Source organism: Amborella trichopoda, chromosome 8 (assembly GCF_054954075.1).
Source record: "Amborella trichopoda isolate Santa Cruz 75 chromosome 8, AtrichopodaSantaCruz75HAP2 v2.0, whole genome shotgun sequence".
Classification (NCBI taxonomy): domain Eukaryota; kingdom Viridiplantae; phylum Streptophyta; class Magnoliopsida; order Amborellales; family Amborellaceae; genus Amborella; species Amborella trichopoda.
The window spans coordinates 39,736,560-39,748,977 of NC_142343.1; the positions used below are offsets into that span (position 1 = coordinate 39,736,560).

At 34.5% G+C, this 12,418-nt stretch overlaps 1 protein-coding gene across 1 annotated transcript; it reads left to right on the top strand.

Moving 5' to 3' along the window:
• The first annotated feature begins 10,699 nt into the window (after nt 1–10,699).
• On the top strand, nt 10,700–12,116 carry LOC18433496 (uncharacterized). Its single transcript, XM_006843584.4, has one exon. The coding sequence runs from the start codon at nt 10,819–10,821 to the stop codon at nt 11,776–11,778; it is 960 nt and encodes a 319-aa protein (XP_006843647.3). The 5' UTR covers nt 10,700–10,818; the 3' UTR covers nt 11,779–12,116.
• Nucleotides 12,117–12,418: the final 302 nt, after the last annotated feature.

Genomic DNA, 12,418 nt, shown 5'->3' on the forward strand with positions numbered 1-12,418 from the left:
ACCGACTGCCTAATATTTTGCCCCATAAAGCACAACTGGTCTCAAAGCTGTCCTATAAATCTTTTCTTTCGGCTTCATTGGTCTCACCACTAATCTCCCTATTCTAAAAATAGATGGTCTTATTTTTTATAGGAATTTTTCTTTTTGTTTAATCCATTGGGTTATTGCCATGATACAATGAGAGAGGTGGAACCTAGTTCCCAATGGCGGGTCTCACTTCCTATCCATTGCTGTAGTGATCAACAGTTGGACTAGGAAAACATTTATATAAGTTAAATTTCGTATTGTAGAAATAAAGTGCACTTTAAAAATCTAGTAGAAAGAGTGTTTCAAAGTTAGAAAACGTTATAATCGATCATCTCAACCTCGATATATGTAAATATAAAGCAAAAAATAATTTCAAGTCTACAAAATAATGCATTTTATTACAAGTTATATAAACCATCTATTTTCAAAATTTTCAAGTGTTTATAGATCTGCCCGATATATACCATTTTTTAAATTTTCCATTTTAAAAACTAGAGTTGAATTCAAATTTTCTAGCAATTATAAGTTTTTTGACACTGAAACTACATTTCTAGAGAAAATCTAGAAGCACAAGTTGCTTCTATAGAATCATTCAATACCTTCTTTTTTTTATTTTTTATTTGGAAGTTTAAAGTTCTAAGCGGAACAAAGGTATCTTGATGAATATTCAAGTTATACTTGTACAATTTATAGCATCCGGATCCCTGCAACATATTGCTCGCAGGTTCAAGTCATTTCCCTACCTAAAAGGGAAATAGTACGAGATGTTTTAGGGCAAGAGAGACGCAAAAGTGCTTTTCCATTGAAAGATATTTATATGGTTTCTCATTATAAACAAGATTTTTAATGCTCTCCACAATCAATGTTTAGTGGATATTCAAACCCTATTAAGGGAGACGGAATTTTGGTGATTGAAACTCTTAAAATCTATTTTCACATCTAATTAAAAAATTTAAAGCAAAAAGCGGTGCATATGAAGTAGATATATAAATGTTTAAAAAATCTTGAGAATAGACCGTCGAGATATTGTACTACAAGATGCATTATTTTTAGGACTGAAATCCTAACTTTCATATCCATTGAGGTTTAAATGACAAACTTGAAGGTTTTCCACTGTCAAAACAATATTTTCCAATTGATTTTTGAGGTGTGCCTTATTTATGTAGTATATGGCAGATGCATATTTTTTTAGATATACATCTTATAATAAAATTTATATGCAATCTCTCTCTCTCTTTTATAGGGAAAGCATATAAAGAGACCATTTATCTTTTGTACATGGAGGTCACAATTATTTCCACTCATTAGATGGCTTAGGGTGAGCCACGAAGTCCGAGATTTTTTTTTTTTGTATTTTGTTTCTATTCAATGATACTCATTTTGAAATTTAAAGGTGAAGAGCAATTGTGATCTCCATATACTAAAGATAAATGATCTCTTTCTAGAAAATCTCATATATATGTGTGTGTGAATAAATAGTAGCTTAGGTTATGCTCTCAACTCTTTGTTCCTGACCGAATCGTTGAAAATGCAGATAACCATTAGAAGTTCAATATTTTCCTACAAATTAGTAAGTTGAATTTTTTGGCATATATACTTGGCACCATCATGGACCATATAAAAATAATATTTTAAAACTTAAAATGAGCAAATTATCCCTATCTGCATGTCACTAGAGGACCCACGACTTGTTGGATTTCTCTCAACATTATCTTTGCATTATTTTTGTCAATTACTGGTTTATTTCATCTTCATTGGTTTTTCATGAATTATTTATTTTATTACATTTTATTTTTTTTAGGGACTCGGAATCTCAATATTTACCCCTCTTTATAAATTTGTAAAAACATCTAACATATTCATTATTATTTTTCCCTCAACCCGCTTGTTGATTTTTTTTTTTTAATTTTTAATTATTTTCTCATATTATTTTAGCAAATCGGGACAGCTAAACCAGTCAAACTGGTCTAATCCAGCCCAATTCATCGTGCCCAATGGTACTTATCACACTGTTAATCCAATATCATAAGTTTTCCTACGAAAAAGTTTATATAGAGAAAAGGCTCTAAACAATTAAATTAGAGCCCACCTCATAAATTTCACTAGAAGGGGTTGTTTTGATGCTCAAATATACTCAAATAGATCATCTCAACATCAAGATGCATGGACATGAGAAAAAAAATGGATTTCAAGTTTTGGAAATAGTGCATCTTGTAATGCATTTTTAGACCGTCAATTTTCAAGATTTTCAAAGTTTTATACATCTGTTTGATCCATATTATTTGATGCTTTAAATTTATAATTAAAAATAAAAATATATTTTAAAGCTATCATAAAAATTTCCAATATTGAAACCACATTTCTCGACACTATTTAAAGGTGTGCTTTACTCTTATTGTTTATAGGCTCGGCTCCATGCAAACCACACCCGTTTTCCTAGTCAAATAGTAATGGAGTGCTTATACGGTTCTCCCACAAGAGCATACTGTACACTTTAAGTGAAAACGTTATCTTTCTTAAGTGAAAAGACGATCGAATCAGGTTCAATGAACAAAATGGCAAATGACATTTATTATCCAAATGATCATAGTAATAATATAGTTACAGGATCACGGTTCATCTATGGTTTGGATGGTCACTGAGGGATGGAGGAACAATGGGTCCGCCTTATTGTCATGAACTCGAGGATATTCCGCTCTCACATCGCTGTCCAACCCAGTAATTGATGGAGGTGATCTTTTGACCATTTCCTGTGCATTTTAATCTTTTTAGTGGGAGCAATACTTTGGAATGTTAATTTTGTATCTAAGTAGAAATTAAACTCTGGACATCACATCTGAAACCTGACTAACCGGACCTAGAGGCCATTCTTATTAACATTCTCTCTCTAATTTTTGGCAGAACAAATATGTGCTCTTGTGAGAATAGGGTTGGGGTTGTGGCGGTAGTATTAGTTGAGCTTCATTTTAAGGTCACAGCCTCAATTCTCATTAATATTTTCAAAAAATCGACTCTTTTCAATCGGATTGGGGCATGTAATCGCCACTAATCTATCAAAAAAAAAAAAGTGCTCCCGCAAGAGGAAATTACACTTTTTTTCTTAGGAAAAATATCCTACTTAAAACCATGTCAAAAGATGATATCCTTCATTCACTCCCTATGGTAAAACCCAATTCAAAGGTTTTTTTTAGAATCTCAAATTTTGGGATGAAACCCCTTAGACTAGCACCCAACCTAAATAAATAATTAATTAATGAATTAAGTAAAAAAAATAAAAATATCAAAGGCATCATGTGTGGGCTTGCAGGCCATCATCCACTTTTGGTTGATCAAATCTCAATCTCCAATAACTCGAAATCTATTTGTTTTTTGAAAACAATCACATCATATGATTCTTCCGTGGATCCTTAAAATATCCAACGAAGTAGCTCTTTCACCTGAGGAAATAATTGTATAATGGAAAGCATCATGTGGACAGGTGGAAGGGTCCACAACCTTTGAGATTTCACAAGGCCAATATCTAATGGCTCAAAATTACTCTCATGTTTCTTTTTTTATTTAAATAATAGATTTATCTGAATTTTGGGGTGTAGGTTTTTATAAATATAACTAAATGAAAATATTTTAAAAATATTTTAATTAAGAAATGACCAAAATACCTCTAAATTTATTTTGATGAATGCTTTTATTCAAAATATTTTATTATTATTTTTATTCATTTCTACTAATGAAAATGAAGCTAAATCCCAAATTTTACATTAATATCATTTTCAACTAAAAAATAAAAAATAAAAATAAAAAATAAAAAACAAGTTTTATTTTGACCCTTGGATGAGGCTGATTCAATCTGAACCATTAAAAAAGTGATTATACACTTTCTAAGCATCCACGATATGGGGACGCAATACCAACCATTATATAATACGCTCCAAACGAAAGGCTATATATGTACTTAGAAGAAGAATGCTAAATAAGAGTGGCTGTCTTAGAAAGAATAAAACAAAGAAAAAATAAATAAAATCACAATGACCTCTAAACAACCATAGATTTAAAACTTCTAAGAGACTTCGTGAAAACTGATATTTTTATTTATTTATTTATTAATGTTAAAGATAATTTTCATTAGATAATGGAGCAAATGATAGTTTTATTTATGTGCTAAATAAACTATTAAGAAAATTTATATAAGGCCTTGGTCTGTTGAAAAAGTGGGTCCCACAAAGAACCAGTCGGAAAATGTTGTTTGAACATGAAAAGCTCTCAAGTTACCATTTCAATTTAAAAATTATGGATACCAAAAAATCATTATCATCGTCAAAGCTTTTTTCCAATTAATTGAGATTGGCTACATGAATCCTGACCTGCCATTTTATTCTATTAAAAAATAGATATAAAAAATGTATATTTTTTAATTATAAAAATAATTCTTGTAGTATATTGTAAGGACTGTGTGCTTCGAAGTTATCACATGTACGCCTGGTCTATGCCATTTCTGGCACTTCAAATTTTATACCTGGTGCTTCAAATTTTACAATGATTGTTAAAATAAATTCTCAAACTATTTTAAGGATTTTTCTTTGGTATTTTCACCAGCACCTTTATTTCTGAAAGGCCTAAGCCTTATGTAGGACTGGGAAGGGTCGGATAAGGTCTAGGTCGGCCTGAAACTGCCAAACCAATTGGACCCACACTCGATCCACCGTCCAGGTCTAGAAATACAAATTTTTAAAAATATTTTATATATTTCACAATGTATGGTTATAACATGTTTATATGTAACTTGCACATAAAAATATTAGGTTGCTTGATCCAACTTGATAGTGTTCAAGTTGAGCCCGGATTCAAGACCCAATTATGGTCAGGTTTGGATCAAGTAGACCCGGACCTTACTCATGGGTCCACTTTCATCCCCCTTCCCTGCCCGCCCTCCGTCATCAGGCCGAGCTGTCGGGTCCATAAGTCAACCTGATCTGTTTCCCACCTCAACTCGGCCAGGTTGATTGGGAACAAGCCTTTGACCGAGCCGGTTTTCATCGGTTTAGGTGGTCTAGGGGTCAAATTGGGTACTTTAAAAAATTTCTGAAACAAAATATAAAATCTCAAAAAATAAAAGATTTGTTTTTTTTATATTTTTTTAATGTTTTTATTTTTTTTGGCAAAGATTATAAAGTGGTTTGACAATGCCATTTATTTTATATATTTTTTATTTTATTTTTCTTTTCTTTTAGACTATTTCTAAAAGAGTGCGGTTTGTATAGTGCAGAGGCTCTAAACAATTAAAGTAAAGCGTATATTCAAATAGTGTCAAGAATTGTGGTTTCATATATTTTCATCTCTAAAATATATTTGTGATAGTTTTAAAATATATTTTCAACTCTAATTATAAAATTTCATTCTTAAAAAAAGTGTAGATCAAACAAATCTATGAAAAATTGGAAAATCTTGAAAATTAACAATGCAAAAATATATTAGAAGATACACTATATCCAAAACTTGAAATCCATTTTTTTCTCATGTCCCTGCATCTTGATGTTGAGGTGGCATCTTCTAGTGAAATATTTGAGGTGCGCTCTAATTTGATTGTTTAGAGCCTCGGCTTTATATAATTTTTTTTTCTTTCCAAAATACCCTCATGCACAAATTGATTTTTTTAAATCTAAATTTTTTCTACTTTTCAACTTTATTTACACGTATTTTGTTTAATTACACTTCAAATATACGTTCCATATTTTTTGGATATTATATATATATATATATTTTTAATTTTTTTAACACTTTTTGGCCTGGCCTGGCCAGGACTTGTTTGGTTTGGCCGGTGGACTGACCATCCTCGAACGTGCACGTGGCAATTTTCCGGGTCGGGCCGTGCAATGGGACACTGCTAAGAATTCTAGATCCGAGAAACGCGACCCCCCCACCGCCTCGGATTTTCATATTCCTCTCAAAACCCTAAAAAAACAAAAAATCGTACACTTAATTGGCAGTTCAGCATGTGGCCCGGTAGAAAGAGACGCTTTGGAGGCCACGTCGGTGTGGGGTTTAAAATAAAGGGACCCACAACAGCTGTCTATAACTACTCAACGGTTTGGCGTTACTGAAACAAGTCAAACCTAACCAAATCCCCTCCGGCCACGTCATGAACTTGCCGTATTCCATGTCATCGGACTTTCCTTTGGTTCTTATCTTCGTTTTAAAGAAAAAAAAATAAAAGGGGTGAAATAAAAAGGAAAGTCTCATCATGACATGTGTCGCCGCTAGTGGTTCGAAAAAAATAAAATCGGTAATCTGGATCAGGCACCTTAAAAACAAGTTCGAATTATTGTTGTTTCGATGGTTGTTTGATCGAAAAAAAATAGTGAATTGACAAAAAAAAAAACATGTGAAAAAACATTGAACTGCTAAAAAATTGGCTCGAAATAGTGACTCGACAATATAGATTACCATTTTACTATAGGGAATCAATATTTTATTGTGTATAACCGGTTCTCTTTTAGGTTCAGTCATTTTTTTATACATACACAAAATTAAAACTGGATGACGGATTTTAAGGTCGGACCTAACAATTTCGTGCTGACCCAATATTTTTTAAATCACTAATTAAGACACATCTATGTAATTAAGTGCATATAATGTTGGGAAATTTTCAACATGTATTTAAAGGGTTGTGTTATGATATTCATATATATGAGTAATTTATTTAAGATACACAATGTTTTTGAATACTTGATACCTTTACTGCACTATACAATAACTCTAAATTATGAGTAAAGTATAAATTTTTAATAAAAAAATATTTATTAACTATGACATCATCCATGTAGAGTGTGATATCGTTTTTATTAAAATATCTATCTTATCCCTTTTAATGGCAAAAATAAAATTTTATATTACAAAATAAGGGATAATGAGAGTCTAAAAATATTGAATATATTAATATAACTCATATTTTAAGTACTAACGATTTAGCATTTTATCTTCAAAATATCCTTTAAAATACACATGAATTTCGGGTTAGAATGGTAGGTAAAACGTTAATTAGTTGAAAAGTAAAGTCTATTTTAATAAAAATAATAATTTCTCTCTCCTACTTGAATGTCCAAGAAGCTATGCTCTAGTTGTATCTTTAGGTGGCTTTAGAGGCTTATGTGAAAACAAACACAGAAAACTGCCATAATCAGCTCTAACAATATTAATAGCTTTAGCCAATAGTAGAGAAAACCGTCTCTTTTTTTTTTTTTTTTTTTAAATAATTTAGTTTTAAGTTTTTTACGGATAAATAACTCTAATTTTATAATTACTTGAATAGCTGCAAATCAAACAGATACCCTGCACACTTTAAAACTAACCAGGTATTTAATGCAATCCCTAAAGAAAAGACAGTCAAATGGAAACTAAGATATTGAACTTTATCACCAAACAAACACTGGATACAACATTAGCGTGTAAAATAATAACATTTATACGCATGTCCATGTGCTTGATTAGAGAATGAAAAGGACATGCATCCATGTCATGTCATGCCTGTACACGTTGGCATGTGCAATACACGGAATTCATGTGAGATACGCAACACTCGTGGACTTAGATGCACGTGTGAACCCAAACACGGATTACCCCGAAAACGGGCTGATCAATTTCTATATTTAAATCTCGATGAGATTAATTATTGGCATACAACGTTTTCTTGTTGGCCTTAATAAAAATCAACCTTAACTTAGTAGTCAATGAATTAAATTATTGGTTACCATTTTGATCAATAGTTAATTATTCATGCTAGCATTTGGGTTCATAATGTTTACCATAATATAAAATTGAAAGGGACTAGAGTTTACACCCCTAGTGTTTAATACAGTGTTTCAAAATCCACTGATCTGGATTGGTTTACAATAATTTAAGATGGGTTTAATTTGAATCAGTACAAATCAAAGTAAACTCGTATTTTAAGAGACTCAAAATAAACCTTTCCAATACAAACTAGTTAGCAAAACTGAAGAATGCTATGCGAGGTTTAAAAAAGGGATTGTATACATTAAGACTATTTACTTTTGATACAAAGATGTCACAATTATTAATAACCATATGATGTGAAATCTAATAGAATGCGTGCATCACAAAGTTCTAGAAAATTTATTTGAAGTTTGAGCTTGGTCAATAGAATAAATGTAGCCATCTAATTTCACACCCAATGGTGAAGGCTAATTGTGATCACCTTACACCAAATATAAATGGTCTCATTGTATGGTGTTTTTTTTTTGTAAAATAGATCGTTGAGTTGGATTGCCTATCTAAAAACCTAGTTTGGATCGATGGTCCAGATCGGTGATCTGATCTAGTGAACCAATTATTAAAAAATAAAAAACAAAAAGTTTTTTAAAAATAAAATAATAAGTAGAGGCGATTCTGTTAGAGAACTAGCCAAAACCAAGTAGTTCATAGTGGGAACTTGCCACTCCTCATATTTGGTGGAAACCAGGGTTTGAAAACTCGCCGAGTCGAGCTGTACTCGCCCGGTTCGTCTTAGAAATCGTCTGCAACCGAACCGGTTCCACGAAAAAAACCGGGAATCGCCCGTGTCTAGAGAAATCCGGGCCATTCCCAATAGTGAATCGCGAGTCTTACACGTTGCCCCGGACGATTCACTATTGGAATAGCGAGTCTTACACGTGGCACCTAAAAAACCTCCGCACGACGTGGCGGTGTTGGTTGACATCTTCGATTTTAAGGGGGAGGTTTAGAGTTCGAACCCTTAGCGCGCGAGTCCTCGTTTTTTGTTGTCAAAAAAATTTTTGTTATAAAAAAATAAAAAATAAAAGGCTTTTCAATATAATGATAAAAAAAAAAAATACAATTTTTTGTTTTTCTTGTAAAAAAATACAAAGTAATATAACAAGTATTTATTGCAAAAAAATAAAACAAAAGGCATAAAAAAATAAAATGTGCTTTGGCAGCATCATTTTTTTATTTTTCTTGTAAAAAAAAAAAAAAAAAAATACAACAAGCAAAAAAAAATGTAGTACAACATCTTCTTCTTTTGTCAAAAAAAAAGAAGAAGATAATCAACAAGTATCATATTTTTCTTGTAAAAAAAAAAAAAGATAACATAATAAGTATTTCTTGTCAAAAAAATAAAAGGTATTTCTTAATACAACCTAGGAATAAATGGTCTGATTATATATATATTTTTTTATAACATGATGATCTTTAACATAAATTTAGTAATATTAATTTAAAGGTAGGATTCATACAATGAGGCTATTTGAAATCTCTCTTTTTCTACTAAATAGTACTAACAATCTCTTCCACTAATTTATTCTAAAAACCTAAAAAATTAAAGAAAATTGGTACGCATTCTAATAATTTCTACATTGATAACCAAATTTTTTATTTTATTTATTAATTTTTGTATTATAAATCATGTAGTGTACTATTTTTATTACAGTTGTCAATAATACATTTAAATTAGATGATATTATTAAATATTTTGGATTTGTTATTATTTATATAATAAAATAATTATAAAATATTGTTGGTATATAATATTATAGTTAGTTATATTGTAATAATTTGGATTTTTTTAGCGGATTAGGGCTTTCCGCCGATTCGAAATTTTAGTGGCCAATTTTTCATCGATTTAGTCAACTCTTTATTGTAGTCCATATATGATTATATACTTAATCTATGATAATTCTATGATTTCTTTTGTGTGACGTAAATTTAATGGTCAACATAAATTCATATAGGGAAAGAACATTTCAATATTCATAAATTGATGAAAACAATGAAAGTTAATAATGTAGTTCTCTCATTTCTTATTGGATTCCTAAAACAACATTTATAATGAATTTTAATAATTTTTTTGAATTTTTTGAAGGCTTAATCTGAGCAATTCGGCCTGATTTTCGATTCAGATCGGCCATTCACTGATCCGATTCAATTTTTGAAATGTCCGATCTGGATCACCGATCCATTTTTTAAACCACCGGAGGAAACCATCAACATACTAATCCCACTAATTAGCGATCTGGATAGAGGTTCTTTTAAAGTTTAAGAACTAGATGCCCATAAATAATTTACAAATGGGCACACCCGTGAGAGCGGGGCAACAACTGAATCCAAACCGTAAGGGGAGCGATTTACTGAGATACCCGTTGATTTCCCGTATTAGACCGTTAAAACAGATTTCTAGAGAGTGATATGGGCTGAAAAGCCCTTAAATTAAACGAGGATTAGGATCAAGACTGATTAGATTGTAAGAGAGGAACGAAAAACAAACGGAGATGAGGATTGAGGAGACGGAAGCGGAATGGAAAAGCACAAATTGGTTTCAAACTTAGAGAGAGTGAGAGAGAGAGAGGGAAGGGGGATGAGAGAGAAAAGGCAATGGCAACGCCCATCGGCAGCCGTTGGGTGCCACGTGGAAAACGGCCACACGCCGTTGGGGTGACATTATTACCACCTACCAAACGGACGGGCGTGGGCCCGAGGCAGCTCACGTCCGGTGCATGGTAGTCAAACCCCCGAGACCACGCGGTTTAAACAAGAGAGAGAAAATTTTAGAGAGAGAAAGCGGTTTTTTGTTGGTGAGCGGTTTTACGGTTCATGCCACGGAACCACCACCGCCCGGCAGTTCCATTAAACCCTGCATATAAAGGCCCCATTTGGTCCCCATGGAGAGGGGAAAGAGAAAAAAAAAGCCTTTTTTAGATGTAGAGAGAGAGACCCGTGTATTAGGAGAGAGGGAGGTAGAGAGAGAAAGAGACTTTTTTTGATTTGCCTTGAGATAGAGAGCATATGGGTAGAGAGAGAGAGAGACCGGCTGAAGAGCCAGAGGAGAGAGTTATGGAGTTAGAGAACGATCACCAAAGCTCAACCCCTGAAACTTCAAAGCTACGGATGAGAGGGAAAGTCATGGTAGAGAGAGAAAGAACACCATCATCGACGACGATGACGATGACGATGACGAGGGTGAAGGGCTCGTGGAGCCCGGAGGAGGATGCCACACTGAGCCGGCTCGTTGCGCATCACGGGGCTCGTAACTGGTCTGCGATCAGCGCCGGCATTCCGGGTCGGTCTGGCAAGTCGTGTCGGCTGCGGTGGTGCAACCAGCTGAGCCCGAACGTTCACCACCGGCCCTTCTCCCCGGCAGAGGATGCTGCAATCGTTGAAGCCCATGCCCGCCATGGCAACAAGTGGGCCACGATCGCCCGTCTCCTCCCCGGCCGCACTGACAACGCCATCAAGAACCACTGGAACTCGACTCTTCGCCGCTCCGCCGTCAATGCACAAACTCACAACATCCATACACAGCCCCACAGCAACCATACACAACCCTGCTCGCTGCCTCCTCCACACTCTCCTGCACCGTATGTGCGCCATGCACAGGCCGTGCGTGGGGATTCATCAGGGGGGTCAGAATGTGGGAGCGAAGGGAGAAGTAGGAGCGAGGACGAGGAGCCGCCAACGTGCCTGACCCTTTTGCCGCCGGGATCAGAGGCGAAGGGTGTAGGGCCACAAGGGGGATATGTGAGGGTGGAGGAAGCGTCGGCGATGGTGGGCGCCGCGGTGAAGGTGGCTATGGCGGAGGCGCTCCCCATGGTGATGGTGCCCAGGGGCCACGGCGGCGACAGTGGGAATGGGGCGTTTATTGGGCGTGATGGGCGGCTAATGGCGCTGATCCATGGGATGATAGCGGAGGAGGTGAGGAGTTACTTGGGTGGGATGTTGCCCATTTCTCAGCAGAGGAAGGTTTAAGGGGATGGGGTTCTTCAATTAGGAATGGATTGAATAGGAGTTGAAAACAGAGAGAGAGAGAGAGAGAGAGAGAGAGAGAGAGAGAGAGAGAGAGAGAGAGAGAGAGAGAGAGAGAGAGAGAGAGAGAGAGATGCAAATGGCTCTGCGAATCTAGAGAGAGAGAGGGGGTGCAAATGGGCTTTTGCCCTGCGAATCTGGGTTCCCTTGCAAGTGTAAATTTTGGGATGAATGAGGGTTCGAGTGGTCAAGCATTTTGCTTAAAATTCTTGTTTTCAATTTACTCAGTATTTTGTTTGAAATGCTTGCCTTAAATTCACCTAACATTTTAGTAGAGAAAAGAGATTATATCTGTTAACATTGCTAATGCTGATTTTCAGATTCCTCTCTTTCTCTCAAATGCCAATATCTCAAACTGGTCAATTCCAAGTAAATGGCTCGTTCCAACTAACCGGTAAACCGGCCGGTTCGGGTAGATCCTTGCCAGTCCGAAAAGTGTTAAAAAAATGCAAAAAGTTTCATTTTTTTTTTTATAAAAACAGATGAAAAGTATATTTAAAGCATGATTAAACAAAGTATATCCAAATAAAAATTGAAAATTTACTTAAAAAAATAGATTTTAAAAAATATGTGTCGAGCGGTA